General features: G+C 40.0%; 17 protein-coding genes and 1 pseudogene across 18 annotated transcripts; 9 read left to right on the top strand and 9 right to left on the bottom strand. All coding sequences in view use genetic code 12, as the record gives it.

Moving 5' to 3' along the window:
- Positions 1-87: 87 nt before the first annotated feature.
- On the top strand, positions 88-1110 carry AHA1 (Aha1p; the record flags this gene model as incomplete). The annotated part of the gene is made up of 1 exon (XM_036808895.1): positions 88-1110. One exon carries the CDS (start codon positions 88-90, stop codon positions 1108-1110), a length of 1023 nt encoding a protein of 340 aa, XP_036665586.1.
- A 34-nt stretch (positions 1111-1144) lies between these two features.
- CPAR2_200570 (21S rRNA (uridine2791-2'-O) methyltransferase) lies at positions 1145-1939 on the bottom strand (the record flags this gene model as incomplete). The annotated part of the gene is made up of 1 exon (XM_036808894.1): positions 1145-1939. The coding sequence occupies one exon, from the start codon at positions 1937-1939 to the stop codon at positions 1145-1147; it is 795 nt and encodes a 264-aa protein (XP_036665585.1).
- Positions 1940-2322: 383 nt separating this feature from the next.
- Positions 2323-3584, top strand: FDH3 (bifunctional alcohol dehydrogenase/S-(hydroxymethyl)glutathione dehydrogenase; the record flags this gene model as incomplete). The annotated part of the gene is made up of 2 exons (XM_036808893.1): positions 2323-2343; positions 2466-3584. The coding sequence occupies 2 exons, from the start codon at positions 2323-2325 to the stop codon at positions 3582-3584; spliced, it is 1140 nt and encodes a 379-aa protein (XP_036665584.1).
- A 43-nt stretch (positions 3585-3627) lies between these two features.
- On the bottom strand, positions 3628-5505 carry UTP5 (Utp5p; the record flags this gene model as incomplete). The annotated part of the gene is made up of 1 exon (XM_036808892.1): positions 3628-5505. One exon carries the CDS (start codon positions 5503-5505, stop codon positions 3628-3630), a length of 1878 nt encoding a protein of 625 aa, XP_036665583.1.
- Positions 5506-5685: 180 nt separating this feature from the next.
- CPAR2_200540 (uncharacterized protein) lies at positions 5686-6834 on the bottom strand (the record flags this gene model as incomplete). The annotated part of the gene is made up of 1 exon (XM_036808891.1): positions 5686-6834. One exon carries the CDS (start codon positions 6832-6834, stop codon positions 5686-5688), a length of 1149 nt encoding a protein of 382 aa, XP_036665582.1.
- Positions 6835-7480: 646 nt separating this feature from the next.
- CPAR2_200530 (uncharacterized protein) lies at positions 7481-8425 on the top strand (the record flags this gene model as incomplete). The annotated part of the gene is made up of 1 exon (XM_036808889.1): positions 7481-8425. One exon carries the CDS (start codon positions 7481-7483, stop codon positions 8423-8425), a length of 945 nt encoding a protein of 314 aa, XP_036665581.1.
- A 459-nt stretch (positions 8426-8884) lies between these two features.
- CPAR2_200520 (uncharacterized protein) lies at positions 8885-9854 on the bottom strand (the record flags this gene model as incomplete). The annotated part of the gene is made up of 2 exons (XM_036808888.1): positions 8885-9040; positions 9303-9854. The coding sequence occupies 2 exons, from the start codon at positions 9852-9854 to the stop codon at positions 8885-8887; spliced, it is 708 nt and encodes a 235-aa protein (XP_036665580.1).
- Positions 9855-10369: 515 nt separating this feature from the next.
- On the bottom strand, positions 10370-10878 carry CPAR2_200510 (annotated as a pseudogene; the record flags this gene model as incomplete). Its single annotated transcript has 1 exon — positions 10370-10878. A coding segment is annotated over one exon (509 nt).
- A 550-nt stretch (positions 10879-11428) lies between these two features.
- On the top strand, positions 11429-12406 carry CPAR2_200500 (uncharacterized protein; the record flags this gene model as incomplete). Its single annotated transcript, XM_036808887.1, has 1 exon — positions 11429-12406. One exon carries the CDS (start codon positions 11429-11431, stop codon positions 12404-12406), a length of 978 nt encoding a protein of 325 aa, XP_036665579.1.
- Positions 12407-13006: 600 nt separating this feature from the next.
- On the top strand, positions 13007-13318 carry TRX1 (thioredoxin; the record flags this gene model as incomplete). The annotated part of the gene is made up of 1 exon (XM_036808886.1): positions 13007-13318. One exon carries the CDS (start codon positions 13007-13009, stop codon positions 13316-13318), a length of 312 nt encoding a protein of 103 aa, XP_036665578.1.
- A 126-nt stretch (positions 13319-13444) lies between these two features.
- Positions 13445-14362, bottom strand: CTM1 (cytochrome c lysine N-methyltransferase; the record flags this gene model as incomplete). The annotated part of the gene is made up of 1 exon (XM_036808885.1): positions 13445-14362. The coding sequence occupies one exon, from the start codon at positions 14360-14362 to the stop codon at positions 13445-13447; it is 918 nt and encodes a 305-aa protein (XP_036665577.1).
- A 148-nt stretch (positions 14363-14510) lies between these two features.
- On the top strand, positions 14511-15356 carry HCR1 (translation initiation factor eIF3 subunit j; the record flags this gene model as incomplete). Its single annotated transcript, XM_036808884.1, has 1 exon — positions 14511-15356. The coding sequence occupies one exon, from the start codon at positions 14511-14513 to the stop codon at positions 15354-15356; it is 846 nt and encodes a 281-aa protein (XP_036665576.1).
- Positions 15357-15404: 48 nt separating this feature from the next.
- On the bottom strand, positions 15405-16232 carry CPAR2_200460 (uncharacterized protein; the record flags this gene model as incomplete). Its single annotated transcript, XM_036808883.1, has 1 exon — positions 15405-16232. The coding sequence occupies one exon, from the start codon at positions 16230-16232 to the stop codon at positions 15405-15407; it is 828 nt and encodes a 275-aa protein (XP_036665575.1).
- Positions 16233-16517: 285 nt separating this feature from the next.
- On the top strand, positions 16518-17126 carry CPAR2_200450 (TRAPP subunit; the record flags this gene model as incomplete). The annotated part of the gene is made up of 1 exon (XM_036808882.1): positions 16518-17126. The coding sequence occupies one exon, from the start codon at positions 16518-16520 to the stop codon at positions 17124-17126; it is 609 nt and encodes a 202-aa protein (XP_036665574.1).
- Positions 17127-17364: 238 nt separating this feature from the next.
- On the top strand, positions 17365-17940 carry CPAR2_200440 (peptide alpha-N-acetyltransferase complex A subunit; the record flags this gene model as incomplete). The annotated part of the gene is made up of 1 exon (XM_036808881.1): positions 17365-17940. The coding sequence occupies one exon, from the start codon at positions 17365-17367 to the stop codon at positions 17938-17940; it is 576 nt and encodes a 191-aa protein (XP_036665573.1).
- A 9-nt stretch (positions 17941-17949) lies between these two features.
- Positions 17950-18729, bottom strand: CPAR2_200430 (uncharacterized protein; the record flags this gene model as incomplete). Its single annotated transcript, XM_036808880.1, has 1 exon — positions 17950-18729. The coding sequence occupies one exon, from the start codon at positions 18727-18729 to the stop codon at positions 17950-17952; it is 780 nt and encodes a 259-aa protein (XP_036665572.1).
- A 473-nt stretch (positions 18730-19202) lies between these two features.
- Positions 19203-20861, top strand: CPAR2_200420 (uncharacterized protein; the record flags this gene model as incomplete). The annotated part of the gene is made up of 1 exon (XM_036808877.1): positions 19203-20861. The coding sequence occupies one exon, from the start codon at positions 19203-19205 to the stop codon at positions 20859-20861; it is 1659 nt and encodes a 552-aa protein (XP_036665571.1).
- Positions 20862-20917: 56 nt separating this feature from the next.
- Positions 20918-21466, bottom strand: CPAR2_200410 (uncharacterized protein; the record flags this gene model as incomplete). The annotated part of the gene is made up of 1 exon (XM_036808876.1): positions 20918-21466. One exon carries the CDS (start codon positions 21464-21466, stop codon positions 20918-20920), a length of 549 nt encoding a protein of 182 aa, XP_036665570.1.
- Positions 21467-21672: the final 206 nt, after the last annotated feature.

Here is a 21672-nt window from a genome sequence, read left to right as displayed (position 1 = left end):
CGATGCAACTTTTTTGAAGAAGCAGCATATATTTGGTCCATATCGAATCTGCACTTCATATCCTCCCACAAACACATCTCACTCGACATGGTGGTAAATAATCCAAATAATTGGCATTGGGTTGACAAAAACTGTTTGGCATGGTCTAAGGAATACTTTGACGAAAACTTGACTGGTTTGAAAGTGGAGGAAGGTAGTAGCAAAGTTGAAATTGCCAATGTTTCTTCTGTTGAGGGTGACGTTGACGTTTCGCAAAGAAAGGGAAAGGTAATATCATTGTTTGATGTACGAATTGTGTTGACCTTCAAGGGATCCAACGATAAAGTTGGCGATATCAACGGGTCAATAACCATTCCGGAGTTGGCATATGACAGCTCTTCTGATGGGTTGGTATTTGATATCAGTGTCTACAACGAGTCAAGCGAAAATTCAAGCATTACCGATTTGATCAAGAGGAAATTGATCCCAGAATTGAGAAAGAAGTTGATTCAATTTGGACCAGATTTGATCGAAATGAACAGCAAGGATATTCAATTGGAAGCTGACAAAGTGACATCGACGTTTACGAAAGCAAACTTGACCCAAAGTAACAAGTCGGAGACGAAGACACAACCCAAAACGGAGTCATCAAAGGGTGCTTCTATCGCCAAACCTTCATCAGGACAACAAGCAAAGTCTCAATCTTCAGTTCCAAAGTACAACACCACAACCTTACATCTTGAGCCAACTTTCAATACCTCGGCTGAACAAATCTATTTAACTTTACTTGATGCCTCAAGAATTGCCGCCTGGACAAGGTCTCCTCCCGAAATTGAACTGTTTCCACCTAAAGAGGGTTCGACTTACAAGTTTTTCGGTGGTGCGGTTCTGGGAAAATTTTTGAAACTAGTGCCCAATGAGCAAATTGTCGAATTGTGGAGATTACAGGATTGGAAAGAGGGCCACTATGCTGAATTAGACATGAAGATGATTCAAAGCAGTGGGGAGACCAAGGTGGTTGTCAAATTTAGTGGCATCCCAATTGGTGAAGAGGAGAGGGTTAGAGACAATTTTGAGGACATGTATATTAGAACTATCAAAATCACTTTTGGGTTTGGTGCTGTTTTGTAAAAGTTTAGTGTGTACCTTCATTGAATATATAAAGTCACCTCACCAGCCTTTGTAGCTTTCCAACTTCTTCCAAATCACCGAAAAGGTCCGAGAGTAGCACTTTGTGCTGCAAGTCTCTCTTACCAAGACCAATGAAGTACAACTCGCTCGACTCTGAACGGCTAGAGTGAGGTTTGAAAGCATGTTGCTTAAGGAATAGGACCTTCATTCTAGCTTCAAGTAACTTCAATTCGGAACCTTGCCACGCCTTCATTACCATATTACCACCAGCCCGTAGCTGATTGAATGCAAGTATCAAAGCGGCGTTGCATAGTTCCATGTTACCTATGTGATCGTAATGGTCGTGTCCGGTGCAATTGACCATCATGTCACTCATTATTAGATCAAGAGGTTGCGTCAACCCGTCTTCATCTGTAAAAAAGTCTTTGGTCTTGGTATGTGTTGAAGTTTTAGTCACATCGCCTTGTATGTAATGGCAGCCCTTGTACGGAGTGGCTTGGTTGATGTCAATACCCAATATTGTAAAGTTTTTATCTCCTAGCCTTTCAACAGCAACTTGACTCCATGCTCCTGGTGCGAACCCCAAGTCAACTATATTGTGACAGTTTTTGTTAAAAAGATGAAACTTTTCGTCAATCTCCAATAGTTTAAACGCCGCTCTGGATCTGTAAAACTCACCCCGTTTCTTGTCGTTGAAAGGATCGCCTTTGACCTTTTGCAAATGCTTTTTCAACGATGATGACTTGTGTCTCACAATGGTGTATCGAAACGGCACGGTTTTTAAAAAAACCATTAGTGATGTGATTTGTGAGGGTGAAACTGAATTCATAGAATATTTTAGCTCCCCCGAAATGAATGTGTGCACATGGATTTCCTCCACCGACGAAAATCCTCAACCACGATGCTTGACCCAACGCTCTAAATGAAGCCGCCCGTACTGCCCTTACTCAAACGATATATGATAAAATGGCTCGGATCAAGTTTTGTTTAGAGTCCCCTATCTGGTCTTGACAGGAGTTTGCAGAGATTTATAATAAATAAACTTAACGGGTTGATTTTCCCTAAACGGTAATGAGATGCGCCGCCCTCACGCTATTTTCAACCTATAAATACTTTCCCAGAATTGCTCTCCTTCTTTTCACTCATACTAACAAAACTACATTCAATTGATATATATCAAAGACACCCCACCACCTCTACCATTCTTAAAAAATGTCAGATACAGCAGGAAAAGTATGTACAACACTCAATTGTGTAAAAATGATTCCTGGGGAAAAGTTTTTACAAAATTATTTCCCCTGGCTTCAACGGTTTTTTAACCTTGGTGGTTGTACTAACAGCAAAATTCTTCATAGACAATCACATGCAAAGCCGCAGTTGCATGGGAAGCTGAAAAGCCATTGAGTATCGAAACTATTGAAGTTGCTCCCCCAAAGGCACATGAAGTTCGTATCAAGATCTACGACACAGGTGTTTGTCACACTGATGCTTACACATTGAGTGGTGTTGATCCAGAGGGTGAATTCCCGGTCATTTTGGGGCACGAAGGTGCAGGTGTGGTTGAATCAGTTGGTGATGGTGTCACCAATGTTAAGCCTGGAGACCATGTGATTGCTTTGTACACCCCGGAATGTGGTGAATGTAAAATGTGCAAGAGCGGTAAAACCAATTTGTGCAGCAAGATTAGAACTACTCAAGGTAAGGGTGTTATGCCTGATGGAACTTCAAGGTTTACTTGCAATGGTAAAACACTTCTTCATTTTATGGGAGTGTCCACTTTTTCTCAATACACTGTTGTTGCTGATATTTCGGTTGTGGCAATCAATCCAAAAGCTCCGTTTGACACTGCCTGTTTGTTAGGTTGTGGTGTCACCACTGGTTACGGTGCAGCAACAATCACTGCAAATGTTCAAAAGGGTGACAATGTTGCCGTTTTTGGTGCCGGCTGTGTTGGTTTGTCGGTTGTTCAAGGATGTCATGAGAGACAGGCTGCTAAAATCATTGTTGTTGATATCAGCAACAAGAAAAAGGAATGGGCAACCAAATTTGGTGCCACTGATTTCGTCAATCCTACTGAATTGCCAAAGGGTACTACAATTGTGCAAAAGTTGACTGAAATGACCGATGGAGGTTGTGATTACACTTTTGATTGTACTGGTAACGTGAATGTCATGAGAGATGCTTTGGAAGCTTGTCATAAAGGTTGGGGTACCTCAGTTATTATTGGTGTTGCCGCTGCTGGAAAAGAAATTTCAACCAGACCATTCCAATTGGTTACGGGAAGAGTCTGGAAAGGTGCCGCTTTCGGTGGTGTTAAAGGAAGATCACAATTGCCAGGAATTGTAGATGATTATTTAGAGGGAAAGCTTAAGGTTAAAGAGTTTATCACTGACAGATTTGACTTGGACCATATCAACGACGCATTTGATGCTATGCACAAGGGAGACTGTATCAGAGCAGTTGTTAAAATGTGACTATCTTCCAAGCTATGATGTGGAATCTATATATATATATGTACTAAACTTCAACATCGCTTGCATTTTCTAGTTCATCGATTGATGCAATTTGCTCCTCGTCGTCATCATCATCTTCGTCTTCAAACTCGACGTCGCTTTCTTCACTTGATGAAACCTCATCTATGTCGACATCGATTTCACCGTTAAACTGCGCATCATCAAGATCTTCAATGTACGCAACATCTTCCTCTTCACCATCTTGAAATACTTCTTCTTTGTTCAAATCTTGTTTCAAAGACGATTGGTCGTATAACAAATTCAATCTACCCTGTAGTTCAAGTAGTCTTGGCAATGTATTTGCTTTCTTAGCCAACACAGAGTGCAATGAGTACAATTTCAGGTTCAAGTTTGGCAAGCTGGCAATCACTGAGCCGTGTATGACCAATATCCATTTAAGCCAATAGTTCAATTGAGAAAACCTTGAAGATTGACGTTGAATTCTTTCACTTAGTCTATCCAACAAAATTACCGAAGAGTAGGGGTTTAACCTGCTGATAGTGTTTTGTATCGACTGAGGATCGCGAGTTTGCAACACTGTTTCCAACAATGAGTGATCATTGTTTTGAAGTGCTTGTGATAATATGATAGACAACGACATTCCATTTCGGTTTTCCTCCAATTTCTTTTTACGCTGTGGTTGTTGTTTATTCATTGCAAGTTTATCAAATTTTTCAGCTAATGTCTCTCCATCAGATTCGTCTTCTAAATCCGCTAAACTTGTTCCATCATTAACCACAGCATGACTCTCATTATAAAGTTTGGACGCTGCCACGTCATGCCCATACTGCGAGGAGCTTTGACTTTGCTTTAGATCGGCCTTGTTTTTGATGATAGTTTTGTTTCCATCAAGCAAATAGTTTCCTGAACCTACCCATTTTATTAAATCGAAAAAGGGAATAGTGCCGCTTTCCATCCACGTGAATAATAAAGAGTCACCATCTGAACTAATGGCGTTAATAACAAGGTTTACATCTTGTGGATTTCTGCTCTCTTCAGAAGATCTGGACAACTTGATGGTGGAATTTGACGAATGGGTGATGGCACCAACTTGTTTTCTCTTCTTTTTTAAAGGAGTCGCCGAAGGGAGATTGGTATCTGAAAGTGGACCATTGAACACTTCCACGCTTCCAGTCTCTACTATTGCTGCCAAAACCGATTCATTTTGATTTGACCCGATACAAAAGCTTGAAACGGCAGCATGTGCAACAAATATAGCCTTTGTTGTAGTCTTGTTCAACTCGTATAAATTCATGAATCGATCACCTATGGCACTAGTGATAAACATATTGTTTGCAAGGGAAACGATACTAGTTATAGGTTGAATGTGTCCTGGAAATGTTCTCCTTATTTGTTTCGTTTTGATTTCATATAAATAAATTGAATTGGAGGCTAGTAACAAGTGGGGCTCAGAATTGTATAAACAACTGGAAATTCTGTTTATTGATTCAACTGACTCCACAATCTCGCTAATCCTGAAAGAACGTAATAATCGGTACAGAATTACATCCCACTCGTAAATTCCACCCTGAACATCGCAAGACCATGCGGTTTTAGTCACTACTGAGTAATGGAAATCTACAACTGCGACATTAGCAGATGTAGTTAATTCCGAAATGATTTCATTTGTATGTGGTGAATATATCAATATACCTCCATTCTCCAAGCACAACGCCAAGACCTCGACCGAGTCTTGTGATGTCGATATCCAGGTTAAATTGGAAACCTTGTTTGATTTGTCAAGATTGAATGATGTATTAAGTGAAGCTTGCGTTGAGTGAACTGACTTTACTTGCACTTGATGGGTGTCGAGGGATAATATGATAGACGCTAGATGAGCATTCTTGGAGTCGAATTTGGAATGTAGCACTGGACCCGACATGACGATGAAAATGAAGTTTGCTGATGTCTTGCGATGAGGCCTAATCCAATTGCAAAAAAAAAAAATTTCCGCTTCTCAAAGATGGTGTGGTAGCTGCAAGACGATTCGGCAGAGGACCATATATATGTATTAACTCTTTCCGCCATACTATACCTATATATCAGACATAAAACTACCTAATTAAACACGAGCTTTTTTATCAACCGGTTCCTCTTCACTTGCAGTCTGGGCGTTCAATACAGCGATATTGATACCTCCTCTTGACTGCCTTCGTTTTCTTTCACCCGAGCTAACCAAAGACGATGCAAGTGCGGGCTCATTGGCTGGTGACTCGCTGTCGTAGCTTTCATCTTCATCGTCAAACAAATGTGCGTTACTGACTGGCTTGCGAGTCTCCAACACCAACTTTTCATACTCAGACAACTCCATTTTGCCTTCTTTAACTAACTTCTTCATAAGTTCATTCAGAGGTGCGTTATTACCAGATGCGGAAGCTTTGTTGTCCGGTTCTTTGTCAGTCTTTTTGGGAAACTCGAATTTCTCTAGTGTCTCCACTTGAGATGCGGATTGCGACAGAACGTCTTGAAATAAGAATTCACTCACATTCAAATGTTTTGAAGGATCCAACCCTCTTTCTTGTAATGACTTTATACTCTTTTGTCCAACGGAATCCTGTGGTATATCGGGAAGTACTTCGCCGCACTTGATTGCAGCTGTATCCTGTGACGTATACTCCTTTGAGTGAGCAATCCTGCTATGGTTCAAGAACCCTTGTGCTGATGAAAAGTTATTTCGAAGGCAATCGGGACATGTAAGTCTCACAACTACCCCATCCGACCTACGATACAAGCATCCCAAATTTGTACCTCGTGGCAGCGAAGTTGTGGATGATGGACGTAAGGAAGATGTAGTAGATCTTGTTCTATATGAGTGGCCAGGTGGTGGATTCAATGTATCAGGGTTGGACAATGAGGTTGACTCTAGCCCCGTTGTTGGGATTTCCTTGAACCTATCATAGGTTGCATTCAAGGACCTGCTTAATAAATCGTAATATTTTACAGTCAAATTGTTGGCATTCGATGTATCGTTGTTCGGAATGTCAAGAAACTTTCGTAGAAGCAACATTTGCGACTCGGTCTTGCTGAGTTCATTATCAGCCATGTTCAATTCCTTGTGCTTGAGTCTGATTTCCAAGTCTAGTTGGTCATTTATAAGTTTCTTCAACTGCTCGTGAGGCAAGGACTCTAACTTTTTCCGTATTGTTTCTTCTGGTGACTGTGCATGCTCTGAGGAAGCTTTCTCTTGCGTTGGTATATCTTGTGGCTCCATCACGGACTTTATTGGTGAAGAAAGAAGAAAAGTGTGGTTTATCGTGTGTTGTAGGCTACCAAATTTTCAAGTAAAATTAGCCAAAGTGTTTGATCACTTCAACTAAACTTGTACACCAGAGCAAATGAATGATACTTCAATTGACGCCAAGATCAATCGCTCAAGATAATTTTTTTCCTGGTAAAAGCACGCTAAACTTTACTTTAGCGCAGCACTGCTCGACATGACTCTAATTTGGCTTTAGGAAAGAGCAATTGACGACCGTTCAGCACGCGTGAGAGGTACAATAACAGAGGAAGCGCAATGCTAAGAAGAGACACATCAACATCAACTTGAAGGTATTCAGTCCTGTCGGTTTCTCACAAGTGCGTTAATTGCCCGATCTTCGTCGAATGCATTGCTTATCAGATTTACCTTGTGAAGTATTACAAGTTGTGTTTTGGCAATTAAATCAACACCAGGCATTGCATCTTGCTCCTTTACATTCAAGATTTTGCCTCATCACAAAAGCAAAGTTATACGAAACATTCACGTTTATGAGCCATTTTCTTTGAAGGAAGAGCCCCTATTGGAAGATGACGACCCTCATCAAAAATTTCAATACCATAAAGATGTCAATAACGACAAAACCAATTCATATACAATAATGTCTTCAGAAACGTTAATGAACCACATCAGTGAAATGATTGGTGATGCAATTGTTTATCATTTTGAACTATACAGATTTGATTGTACACTTTTCCGCCTTGTTTTCGATCATATCAAATCAATTCGGCATTTTGAAATCACTAACTTCCGCCCTCATTATAATATTTATGACAGAGATGACAATTTGTGTGTGAGACAATATTTTCTTCAATTGAACTCCGACACCAAGTTCACTCCCTCCACGTTTATTTATTCAAAATCAAAGTGGTTTTACGATGTGACTGCAATTTCGCTCAATCTCATTCTCAAACAAGGAAAAGAACTAGATTTCCACTGTTCGCTACCAAATTTGATTGCCTTAACTGTCATCGGTCATGATCTATTTCCTCGTGGCCATCGATGCAATTCGCGATTACACAAGTTGCATATACACTTCACGTGTTTTCGCTGTGAACCGTTGAGTGACTCATTTGACACCAATGCGCTTCGTGAAGTAGCTGTACTGAGATCGTTCAAGTTTTATGGAACGTTTTCACACTTTTCCCACCGAAATTTGGCCGATCAATACCTACAGCTCAGTCATTTTTGTATAAGACTTAACGCAAGGACCAGAAGTATTTCTTCTATTGCAAAACTAAGATCCATGACGCATAGCACTTTGGGGACGTTAATTATCACTAGGATTCAATTCATTGGAGCAGAATATAATGGTGCAGAAGCGCAGAAACCAACTATGAGGGTTGATAATTACGATCTTAATACATGCTCTCTGGAAAGCTTGATCTCGTGTTGGATTTCGATGATCGATAACGTTCCTCCTCGAATTCTTACAGCTTCAGAATTGAAAGGAGTCAGGGGGTTGATTGATGAACTTGAGCGACAAACAGAACCTGAGACAAGATCGGGATCATGTTGCCAGAGTCAAAACTGGATTCAAAATTGAAAGCGAACGGGGGCTCTGGGAAAAAGAGGAGGAGGTAGTGGTTTGAGTCAAGATTTTTTCAGTTATCTGTTGATGAAAACTTGCATCAGCTTCGATTGTTCTAGCGTTTCATACTTTCACAGTTTCAAACAGGGTTTTAGTGGAATTTACTCATCTCTTGAATCGAAGTGTGATGGATCTGTTTTTGTGAGTGCCATTAATGTTTTGTTTCTTACTTGAAGAAAAAAATTGTATCAGTTATTTAGCTGTAACTAAATTCCTATAAACAGCCTAGTATCTACTTTTCTTTGTTGTTGGCATCACGTTGACCGTAAGCTTTGGTAGCATAGTGACCATCAATACAAATGACATCTTGTGGTCTGTATTTGTAAGTCTTGTCAAAGTATTGGGTCAAGATTTGTTTAACACCAGCAGCGTATCTAGCTTGAGCATCCAATGAAGTACCTGAAACATGGATGGTCATGGCATTACCATATTCTGGACCGTATGGGTTGTGCATCTTTCTCCATGGGTGGTCCTTTGGTGCAGGCTGGACGTTCCAAACATCACCACCGTAACCGGCAAGATGACCAGATTCCAAAGCTTCAGCAACAGCATCAGCATCACAAATGGCACCTCTAGCAGTGTCAACAATGTAAGCACCTTTCTTCATCTTTGAAATCAATTCCTTATTGAACAAACCTTTGGTCTTTTCGTGCAATGGACAGTTGATGGTGACAATATCAGCTTGAGCAACCAAATCTTCCAAGCTTTCAACTCTTTCAACAATGGTGTCAACATCGTTGTACAATTTGGATGCCTTGTTCAATTTCTCTTCAGCTTCAGCTGGCAATGGTTGGTAGTCGTAATACAACAACTTCTTGACATTGAATGGCACCAATCTCTCCAAGATACGGTAACCGATTCTACCAGCACCAACAGTGGCAACAACTTTACCCTCCAAGTCATACTCTTGTTTGGCAACAGCGGCAACATCCCAACCACCAGATGTAGCTTGCAAGTGACCAATGTTGTAGTTTCTAATCAAAACAAGCATGGTCATGACGGCGTGTTCAGCAACTGATTGAACGTTGGATCCAGTGACTTCCAAAACGGCAATGCCTCTTTCGTTGGCGGCATTCAAGTCAACATGGTCAGAACCAACACCGGCAGTAACGGCAATCTTCAATTTTGGTGCCTTGGCAATTCTTTCCTTGGTCAAGTATGCTGGATAAAATGGAGTAGTGATGACAATTTCAGCATCTTCCAAGTTGGTGTCAAAAGCAGAACCTGGTCTGTCTTTGTCAGTAGTTGCAACCAAGTCGTAACCGTGGTCTTCGATGAATTGACGGATGCCCAATTCGTTTTCAATTGCACCCAATAATTTCTTTTCTTCTTGAGCGTGTTTACCACCAGCGTAAAGAACTAATAAAACCTTTGGTCTAGCCATTTTCGATTGATTGTCTGTTAAGTGTGTGTTTGTGATTATAGGAGATGATTCCGATATAGATGATGGAATTGTCACTAAGAAAAAAGGATTTCCTCACCTATTTATATTCACTTTGAAACCGCAATTGATATCGAGCATATCGCTCATTCCGAGTGGAATTGCATAGAATAGTTTGCGGTAATATCTGTGAGCGATATTTGTGCAGCAAAAGGTTATTACGCGGAGTAATAATTTTCAACGCGGAGTGTACTTTTCCTGCATACAAATATAATATCTCGGATTATATGCGTTACACAAAGTCGAGTATGCGTTGTTGAACAGTTGGAACGGGTTCATGATACGGAAACACTATGGTGATTGCTCGGTATTGCGATGCCACCATCATGCAAGTGCTAGATGGGAGGATTGACTATGTTGTTAGTCACTCTGTGAGTAGTAGTGAATGTGGTCATTCAACCAAGTGCAGTCGTGCTTTGCGCCAATGCGCATTCTCGAAATTTCGATTTGGTTTGTGCCTATTCAGTAGACAATTTGGAGCTGCACTTGACGCAGTAGATGGATTTCTTCATTGTTAATCGCTTTGGGAATGGGTACTTCTTCATAAAGATTACGTCTTTCTCCTGTCTTGTTCCTTTGTTCATTAGCTCCAAGTTTCTTCTTGTCTGTTCGCTAATTTTTTCCTCAATTTGTCCCTTCAACACTCCATTTCTTATCTCATTGCACAATTTTGAAAACGAATCATTCTTGTCATTCTCAATGATACCGTAAAACGGTCTTGGCAGACGAATAATGGATATTTGAAAGATGCAGGGCAGCTGGTGCACCTGAATTTAAACGACTTTGCTCCGTTGTCGTGATCCTTTATCACAATCTTCAAACTTGAATTATATTCAGGGCGAACAAAACAATTTCTCGTAAATGTATACTGCTTTGACTTTTTCGCAAATTCAGTCAGGTAACCGGTGTAAAATCTGGATGCAAATTTAAAGTACGTTTGATAGGGCGCTTTTTGTCGTTGGCATGACAAAAGTATTGCTCACTTGATGGGAATAAAAGGTTGGGATCCACTTCCAGCTCAGTATTGGCCAAAGAGAAGTACACGGGTAAATCGTCTTGGCCCATTGACGTGCTTAAATTCCATGCGTATTGAATTTGTTGTGCAACAAGAACAAGGGGTGTATTTCTCTCTTTATAGATTGCTGGTCAGAAATTTCGAACAAAAATGTTTATGCAAATAGGACGTGCCCCGATCGGAGGGTTTGATTGATTCTGCATCGGTGTTAATGAAGATGCCTTCGGTAGGTTAGCAATAAGACCAACGGGTTGCCATTCATGGAGCTCTATTCCAACCAATTAGAATTCTTTCGTGAGAGTAAGAGTTTGCGACATGTAATGAGACATTGAATTTTTTTCTCGACAAAGTTGCAGACCTTGATGGTTGCAACCCTCAATGAAGCGCAATTAATTCGCCCACGTGCGTCGTACATATATACATATAAATCGTTGAATTTCCTCGGGGAAAGAACAGATTTGATACTTTTTCAAGTCAACACGTCTTTATACTGACACGCAAGATGCATTTGACTCAATTGTCACTTTCAATTTGTTTAGTTGCGGTTGCGTTTGCTCAGGTGGTTCTTAGTCAAGAATCCCACACATTGCCAAAATTCAAGTCGTCATCAAAATACTTTGATCAAAGTGATACAAATGTACCAACCTCAAACGTCAACTACACTCATAACTTCGGGTTAAAAAATGATTACTCATGGAATGATGTTTTGGAGCAACTCGATGAAAACAACAAATTGTTTTTCATAATCAGGCATGCCGCTGGTGTTCACCAATGTAATACTCCATCTACAGATTGGACATGTTATTGGCAAACTCTTGATGGCTATGGGGGACAAGTATGGGCCGACGCCTTGTTGACTCAGGAAGGTGTTGATCAATGCCGAGAGCTTTCGCAGCAAATCAACAACACAAAGGAGTTTCCCTACCCCAATCGCTACTATTCAAGTCCATTAAGAAGAACGTTGCAAACTTGGCACTATGTCTGGAGAGATTTAGTGAGTGATGCCCCAACCATCAAGGAGTTTGCCAGAGAGACATATGGTATTCAAACGGAGAGCAAGCGCCACCCAAAGTCTTACATTCAAGCAAATTGGGAATATGTTAATTTTGAAGACGGCTTCACAGAAAAGGATGAATTGTGGTCCAACAGCTCTCGCGAAACCAGTCAACATCGCAAATACAGAGCTGCTTCGGTGTTGACTGATATTTTTGAAGCTAGTAAAAGTGACAAAGTAGTGAGTCTTGTTTCTCATTCTGAGCTAATTGGCTCAATTTTAGACGTTGTAGGACATCGGGATTATCCTGTTGAGAACGCCAAATTGATACCAGTGTTGATCCATAAGAAAAAACACAAGACTAAAACATACAAGTTGGATGACCCCGATAAAACATTTGAAGATATATGTTCAGACAAGCCATCGCAAATAACACAGGGTCCTGAGTTGACTTGTAGCGCTGCTCCGTTTGATGAAAGGGCTTAGCATGTATAGTTTCAGCTTAGAAAAGTCAAGGATTAAACTTTTGCAACAATTTTGCAACAAAATTGTAGAAGTCCTCAAGAAAAATTAAACCCACATTATCATTGTTGTAAAAGCTGTAAAGACCATTGAAGTGAGCATCGAGACTCTCTATTGTCCCATTCATAAAATGACGACTTTCTATCAAGCAAGAAGAGAAGTACTAGAATCGATTTGTTGTAAGCTAACTGCAAAATTGCCAGAAATTGCATGAAATTGCGTGCTTACGAAACTTGAAGCTGTTTTCTTTCATGAACGTATCACCATCTGAGAGAAGTCATTCAAATATAAAAGCTGAGTAATGATATACGTCAGTTGAAATTCATATGCTTCGCTTTTTAATGTCTTGCATCATTTTTTCTTTTTGCGGCTTACTAATGTTTGGAACCTTTTGAGTGGTAGCTCTAGAACAATTTTTTTTTTTTTTTTAATTTCGTGATATTGCGTGCACGGAGGACAATACTGTGGAAGCAAATATAAAAAAAACCGCCATTTCCATTCAACCCATCTTTTCCCCTTTGCCATCAATTGCACTTCAATTAATCACATCGAATATTTACAAAAATGGTTAAAGTTGTTAAATCTGCTGCTGAGTTCCAACAAGCTTTGAAATTCGTCGGTCTTACTGTCGTTGATTTTTACGCCACTTGGTGTGGTCCATGTAAAATGATTGCTCCATTGTTGGAAAAATTTAGCACTGAATACTCCAATGTTAACTTTGTCAAAGTTGATGTTGATGAATCAGGTGATATTGCCCAACAATACGAAGTCAGCTCCATGCCAACCTTGATTTTCTTCAAGAATGGAGAGGTTGTTCAAAAAGTTATTGGTGCTAACCCATCAGCCATTAAACAAGCAATTGCTGCAAACGCTTAGATAAATGTGTAACGTTAATTAATAACTTGTTTACCATTGATGTACCTACAAAGGATTTGGGGGTACCCGTAGATCAAATATTCTATTTTCATGATAAATACTAGTATAAGGATAGAGTAGTCCATTTCACTGTAATTGAGCTGCAGATCGAAACCCATACGTAAGATAAAATTCGGGGTTCGTGTCGACCGGATTGTAACTAATGGTGACTTCAAATGGCTCCTTTGTAATTGCCTCTTTCTTTACCTTCAACACGATATCATTGTTTTCTCTATCAACATCAAAGTAGGCGTTATTATCACGATTATGGTTTGCGAAATCCAACACAGGGACTAAAGTGACATCTGTTTGGAACTCTGAATCAGGGTTTCCTCCTTCAACCTCTTTTGGAACCTCTAGTGACCTTGATCTTACAGCGAGGAATAGCTGGAAAAATTTATCAAAAGATATTCTGTTGGCAACATTGACATTGGGAAGCTTCTCTTTTGCTTCTGCAATGAAAGCCTCATACTCTGCTAACACTATTCCACGCAATTCGACAAAACTGGATGCATATGGATTATCATTGCTGACATCAAACAGAAACACCTTTGTCAGCAAAAGGATATCCAAATATGTATCCCACGTCCTCAATGGCGATGTCGAGTAATATACGGACGTTCTATCACCTGTTTGTCTCAAGAACTCAAACGCCAAAAGATATGCCAACAAAATAATTGTCTCTGTCCCTGGATTAAGTATCTCAAGGAACTTGATGATCAATTCGGACTCCTTTAGTGACACATGCAGCTCCTTGTCCCTCAATTTCAACTCCCCAAGAAGGTCCAACAACGTGTCCATATTGAGAGCCGACAGGGAAGGAACTCGAAGGACAATTGAATCCTCGGCTATGTCGTTGGTTTGGCCTTTGTAGAATAAACCAACCCCGAAACTCTCACCAACGGAAACATCCCCCGTTATGTGCTGACCCGCAATCCACTTCTCAAACTCCTCATGACTGCCAACCCCGGGGATCCTCACATCTTTCGAAATTTCAATCGTCATGGCAAAAAGAAAAATTGCAAATGAAAGGGAGATATATCTTCACGCCGCGTAATGCCAGATTCAATTGCAGAACAAAATTTTTTTTTTTTTTTTAGTACGACACACCGAAACGGATTAACTACATCAGTATAGAGAAGCGCTAACAACAATGGCCTGGGACGACGAAGATTTCGATATTCCAACAAATAGCAAAACTGCTGCATCATGGGAAGATGAGGAAGATGATGATCCACTTTTAGAAAGTTGGGACGTTGATCCAGAGGAAGAGGCAAAGAAGAAGAAAGCCGAAAAGGAAGCTCAAGCAAAAGCAAAAGCTGAGCAAAAGGCTAAAGAAGAAGAAACCAAGAGAAAGAAAGAGCAAAAGAGAAAAGAAATGGAAAAGTTTGATAATTTGGATGAGAAAAGTAAGAAGGAGCTTTTAAGGAAGGCTGAATTGTCTGCTGATTTGAACAATGCTGCTGATCTTTTTGGAGGTCTTGGTGTTGCTGCTGATGACGACAACGACGATGATGATTTCGATATTAATGAACATCCTAGAGAAAAAGCGAGAAGGGCGGAAGCAGAAGCAGCTTCAAGAAAGCCAGTGTTGACTAAAGATACCCCATTGGAAGATCATCCTTTATTCCAACCAACGAATAAACAAGAGTACGAGAAATTGAGAAAGGCCGTTGGTACCGCATTGACCTCTTTGAACGAAGATAGTTCCCTCTTGTATGCATCAAGCTTGGCAATTGACTTGATTAGAGATTTAACCCAACCATTATCCGTTGAAAATACAAGGAAAGTTATCAGTACATTGAATGTGATTATAAAAGATAAGGAGAGACAAGAAAGATTAGCAAGATTGAAGAAAACTGGAGGAACTGCTAGTGGTGGAGCAGGAAAGAAGAAAGCCAAACCTGCAGCTAGACCAAATGTGGGAGGTTTCAAAAAGGATGATTTCGATGACATGGGCGGTGATTTAGACGATTTGGATGATGATGACTTTATGTAAGGATTAAGGGGAGAAATCAATTTAATAGAATTGAAGTCACATCTTTTGTTAATGCAAGTAGAGTGGTTTTTCACAATGAAGCAAATCCATTGCATCAAATACGGCGTCAGGATGCCGTGTTTCTCTGGCCGTCGTTCTATGATGGTGATGACTCACGGGCAATTGGCGTCTTTGGGTATTGCTCTGGGCACTGTCGCTTCGATAGCTCTGTTCATAGTTATTCGGCGGATCATACTGTGCACCAAAACTCTCACAAACGATATCAGTAGCTTCTCGTAAATACGTAAGTGCATGATCTATTGGACTTATCTCCCCTTCGCTATTGAGCAAGGACTCAATCGCAACCTTTTTCACGTCTTCACTTGGATAGGTCTGTTCGGCAATACAATGTTGCGCCTCAAAAACGCTTTTGAATTGCGATCTACTCAACTGCTGATTGCCTGGAATGTATCCTTTGAATTCAGAAACCAAAGAGTAAGGCTTGTTGTAGAAGCTGCACATATCAAACACACTTTGAGCTGTGGTTATTGGATGAGTTTCACCGACTTTGCTCAATAGAGTTCTTATAGTCGGAAGCCTGGTTGCTCGAAGTGTCGCCACTGGAGTCGGGGATGGTACTACAGGATGGTCAATTGTTTGCACTGATGGTATTGTGGGATTCTCGATTTGTGACATTGGCATGGCCCTTACGGGTCGCTCTTCCATTAACCCAGCATGTTTACCTCTAAACACTTCTATTGCATTGTGTGCTTTTGCCTTCAATTGCCTCTGTGATTTGTGCTTGGGTTTAGGTAGTTGTTGCCATGTCGAATCAGCTAACGGTGGTACATCATCACTGTATATTTGATGTAACGTGAGTCTTTTTGATCGTGCCATTGGAGTGTGTACAGCCACTTGATCTTTGCCCCCTGTAGTTTGACCCTTCCGCTAAATATGTTGCAAAACTGATCGTAGTTTTGACAAGTGGTCCTAAAATCGCCTAGAAACGCACGCTTAAAGAATAACAGTCTCGATCATGCAAAAGCAGAAAGTTATAGTAGTTGATCCAGCAGCTCTAGACGGGCGAGTGGTACATTCCTCGTAGATCGTCAAAATCAAAAATTTCCATCAAAATCGCGATTTGATCTAAATCCCGTTTATCCCACCTAATCCACCACAATCATGTCCCACAACACCACACAGCCAGCCCCAGGACTCAATAAACGATCGCAAGTGTTGAACGGAGTAAACATCATAACCAAGAAATCCGACATCATCAATCTATCGTCGTTGTCATTCTTGTTTTGTGAGATTGTTGACTGGGAGAGGAAACAATCAAAGAATATACAAGATCTAGAGAACCGATTGAATGGTTTAGGATATCAAATAGGGCAGCGGTACCTTGAACTTGTCAAAATAAAAGAAGGGTTCAAGTTAAACAAACGTGAGATTAAAATTATCGGTATCTTACAATTCATTCATGGACCTTTTTGGAAAACCATATTTGGTAAAGTAGCCAACGAATTGGAGAAATCTCAAAATATTGCTAATGAATATATGATTATCGAGAATGTACCGATGTTGAATCGATTTATCAGTGTACCGAGTGATTATGGTGATTTGAATTGCTCAGCATTTGTTGCTGGTATAATTGAAGGGGCATTGGACAGCAGTGGGTTTAGTGCTAATGTAACGGCACATAATGCTGAATCAGAGCAAAATCCATTAAGGACGGTGTTTTTGATCAAATTTGACCAACTGGTGGTAACCAGAGAGAATTTGCGGTCGTAGTTGATGGAGTTATAGAATAGTTGATGATAGAGATAACCATGAAAGAACGAACGTAATGGTTTGCTTTGGTAGATGAATTATTATCACCTAGGCCAATTGTAGAATCTCGTGAATCTTCTACTCATGTACAATTCCGTTGGTGACCCTGTAGATACCGATTGGTCGCTGAAAAAAAAAAAATGAAAAAAATTGTTGATTTTGCAGCGATTGAAAGTGTACTCCAGCAACACCATCAGCCATGGGGATTACCATACGTCAAGCCACGATTGAGGATGTTCAGGCTATGCAAAATGCTAACTTACACAATCTCCCCGAAAACTATCAACTAAAGTACTACATGTATCATATTCTTAGTTGGCCACAAGCTTCATTTGTTGCCACAACGAGTACCATACATTCTGAAGGACAAGAGGAAAAAGTTGTTGGATATGTTCTTGGGAAGATGGAGGATGACCCAGAGGCTGAGGACAAAACGCCTCACGGCCATATCACTTCATTATCAGTTATGAGAACGTATCGTCGAATGGGAATAGCTGAGAAATTGATGCGTCAATCATTATATGCCATGTGTCAGCTGTTTGATGCCAAGTATGTTTCCTTACATGTACGGAAATCCAATAGAGCCGCATTGCACTTGTATAGAGATTCATTACAATTTGAAGTGCAACTGATTGAAAAGTCATACTATCAAGACGGAGAAGATGCATACGCCATGAAATTGGAGTTAGAGTTGGAAAAACTATTACCATCATTGGCACAAAATGGAGTCGAAGATGATTTAACTAAAGATTTATTAGAAGAAATAGCTGTATAGTTTACACATTTAATACCTTTCCTTCATCCTACTTGCAACTGTTCTCAAATTTCCATACACCTTACCTGGCGGCGAACCTAAAATTAACGACACTACCGCTTCTCTAGCCATTCTGATATGCGTAAATCCTCCCAATATATGAATCTTGGAGTCTGCCAATACTATCCTTGTCCTTGTAGCGTTTTCAATGGCAAATTTGGTCTTACCATCCTTACCAGCTATACGGCCAATGGCTCTACTCAAATGATCGCCTGTCAATGTTTTCACATCCTTGATTTCAAATGTCTCAATGTACAAATCATCCAACCTCAACAACGCTATTGCGTCATCAACATCAAACCCTAATGTGAATGCCTTAACGAAATCAGCTCCTTTTTGTAAAGCGCCAGGGTCAGTCGTAGATTTGTTTGTCTTTAATTCAACAGTTTTCGTTTTGAGATTCATTCTCACCTGTAGTTTCAAATGATCAACCAATGGGGGATATACCTTGGTCCATACATTCTTTAATGGTGTCATACGATGTGGTGGGACAGGTACTTTTCTGCTTTCTAACTTGACTTTCATATTGGACTGTGCTTCTCCTGAAAACTTGGGTTTCCCCAGCTCATCAAGTTCAACAGTTTGTGCATCTGCTTTACCTTGTTGTTGTAGCTCATGGGATGGTACATTTTCTGTATCAATGAGCATTTCGTCGTCATTTTCCACTTCATTTCCTTGTGGTGGTACGTCATGTACTTCTTGTACGTTTTGTGGTTCTTCTACCCTTTTCAATGCTGTTGGTGCACTCATCTCAGTAAGATACGTGTGTTCTTCTCTTCTAGATCTATCTCATCACCTATCGCTATATTTTTTTTTTTGCTCTTCTCACAACACATTAGTTGTGGATTCTAAGATTTTCTCAGTTTTTTTGCGACACTGAATGCGACACAATGCAAAAAAGAATGCATCGTTACCTAAAAGATACAATGTACATTTCTTTTTATTTTTTTGTACTTTTCTCTTTTCTCTTTTCTCTTTAACTTTTTCACTTTAATTGGTTAGATAATTTTTTACCTTTTTAATTGACAAATCATTCATTTTTGCTTTTTATTTTACCCCATACATATATATATATATATCTTTACTATTCGCATCCTTAGGGACTTCTTTTCACTAAAGAAGAGGCGGGCAGTACTATCTCACTTCATTTCATCAGTTTTCAACAACTCATGAACAAAGCAAGTGCTTACACACGAGCAGCAAGGTATTTGCCGACTCCAGCAATGCAAGCTTTTGTCAATATCAATCTACTAATTGGCAGAAGAGGTCTACCGAGTCTGCGTGGCATATCATTCCCGACGCTACCCTTACGTCAAAGAGGGGCATATACTTTAGGAATACGATATCTTTCGCAGTCAAGAAGGTTACATGAAACACCATCTGGTGCCAACCAAGAGAAAGGGATTAGAGTCAATGAGACTAAGCAAGTCACAAAAGCTACATTGCTAGCTCAGGCCAATTCTCGTTTGAGTAAACTTTGGATAAATATCAAATGGCCTTTGGTTAGAGACAACAAGACTTCAAAATTGGACATATCCTCAGCATTTATCTCGGGAATGATTATGGGCAACTTATTGTGGATCATTTTAGGAACTACAACATTTGGGTTAATGGTTATGTATTCCCTCCATTACTTGGATAATATTGTTGGGAGTGACAAAGAAAAAACACCACGCCATAGCATATTTGGTTACATTTCAGGAAGCATACTATCCCATGGTCTTGGCGTTAATTTGCAATTTGAAAAAGGGTCATTGCCAGAGTTTAAAGATGGTAAATTGAAACTAAAGAATGTAACCATTACATCAAAGGACGATGCCGAGTACAAAGTGAATGCGAAAGCCGAGTCCATGAATGTTACCTTGTCATTCAACAAGTGGTACGAAGGTAATGGATTGGTGTATGACCTCGAGTTGTACGGCTTGAATGCAAAAGTATCCAAAGACACAGAACCAAAACAAGCATCCAAAAAGTATTTCAATGTCGACAAAGATTACCTTCTCGAACACGTCAAGATATATGATTCTTTAATTGAAGTTGTTGACGCAAACGATGGCGAACCTATGCGGATCAACATCTTTAATTGCGATTTACCCAAAGTCAGAGGCGACCAATTAGTTTTGGATTTTTTCAATGCCAACAATGCAAGCGGTGCAATTAACAACTCGTTATTTACCATCCACAAGAGGCAAAGCTTGGACTTACAAAGCAATCCTGATGACAAGTTGATAAGATTCAAGTTAGATGCCATAGATTTGGGAAACATCGCTCGAGCAAACTCGAGACTGAAATTTAACTGGATCGTCAATGGCAAAGCTGAAGTAATTGCTGACATCACTCTACCAAAGGACAAAGAAAGTGAACAATCAGTTGGAGAAGCTATAGGCAAGTTATTTAAAAACATTTCAAGTATGAATGCATATACTGAAAATGGGCAAGAAGAGTCCTTGCTAAAAGATGCCATCAGTGCTATTTATCACACTTTTAAAAAAGAACCTGAGGAAGTTACCAATGAATCGTATGTTATGGTTAATGTCAAGGTCAAGTTATGGGACTTGCAGGCAAGTTTGCCTCATAATTTACCAATGTCAGCAAACTCAACCCCATACGTTTCTTTATCTGATTTACGGTCGTTGATTGGATTTGTAAATCAAGAAAAATCGCCAATCACTTTAAAGACTACAATCATTGAAAAAACTTCTGAGTTGCAAGATATTGAACATTTAGGTCAAACAAAGATGTTTGATAGTATTATTGCCGATATGTATGATGACTTAATGTCTATGGTTAAAGATGATGAAAAAAGAATCATTCTGACCAAAACCTGGGCCAGTGCCATTGCTACTCAATTATTAATTTTGGGATTAGGTGCGCTTGCTTAGATAATGTATATAGTATCAACTAATCAGATAACGATTGACGACTTTGACAACACTTGCTAGTGCTTTTTTCTTCGCTTCACTAGAGGTACATCGCCTACTTGACTTTGTAATTCCCTTGCTAGATCATTGTCAATGGGCTTGGCGCCAATACCCAATGTCACACCTCGCTGCCGATTTTTAACATCCTCGTCAAATGTGTCTTGATCGTCTTTCTTTCCATCCCATCCTAGTCCTCGAAGAAATGCAGCACCAAACTCCTCAACGGGGATCTTCTTCTTTTCATCGTCTTCTTCTTCGTCATCTGAATCCGATTCGTAAGTCAACTTCCGAATCACAGGTGTTGTTCTCACAGGCTCGGGTTTTTCAAAAGTGGTAACCCCGTACTGTAGCTTATCCTGTGACTCCTTCTTTTTCGGTTCTTGTGGCTGTATTATTGAACGACTAATCTTTTTTGGCTTTATCACCCATTCTTCCGTTTGGTTCTGGTTAGCTTTAGTAGCCGTGTACGATTCTATTAGAGTCTTTGACTCATCTGTAGGCTCTTGTTTAAGGAGCTTTTTGGGTCCCGCTTTTTTCTTGAGGTTGATTTTTAAACTTGTCGACATGGTGGGTGGAATGTTGATTATTTAGTTAGTGCGGCTCACACGATGACTATTTATAGGAGTGCGCTACCGGTTTGAAGTATGGACAAGATGCTTAGCACTACCCTATATAACTGCGCTTTCCCAAAGTTAGTCAATTGGTTTTATTGACTAGTAGGGTGACTTCACTGGTATCATCCAATTCGCTCTTGCCCTTATCAAATGATGGT

Source organism: Candida parapsilosis, contig 005809 (genome assembly GCF_000182765.1).
Source record: "Candida parapsilosis strain CDC317 annotated contig 005809".
NCBI lineage: Eukaryota > Fungi > Ascomycota > Pichiomycetes > Serinales > Debaryomycetaceae > Lodderomyces > Lodderomyces parapsilosis.
This window is presented reverse-complemented; position numbering and strand designations above follow the sequence as displayed.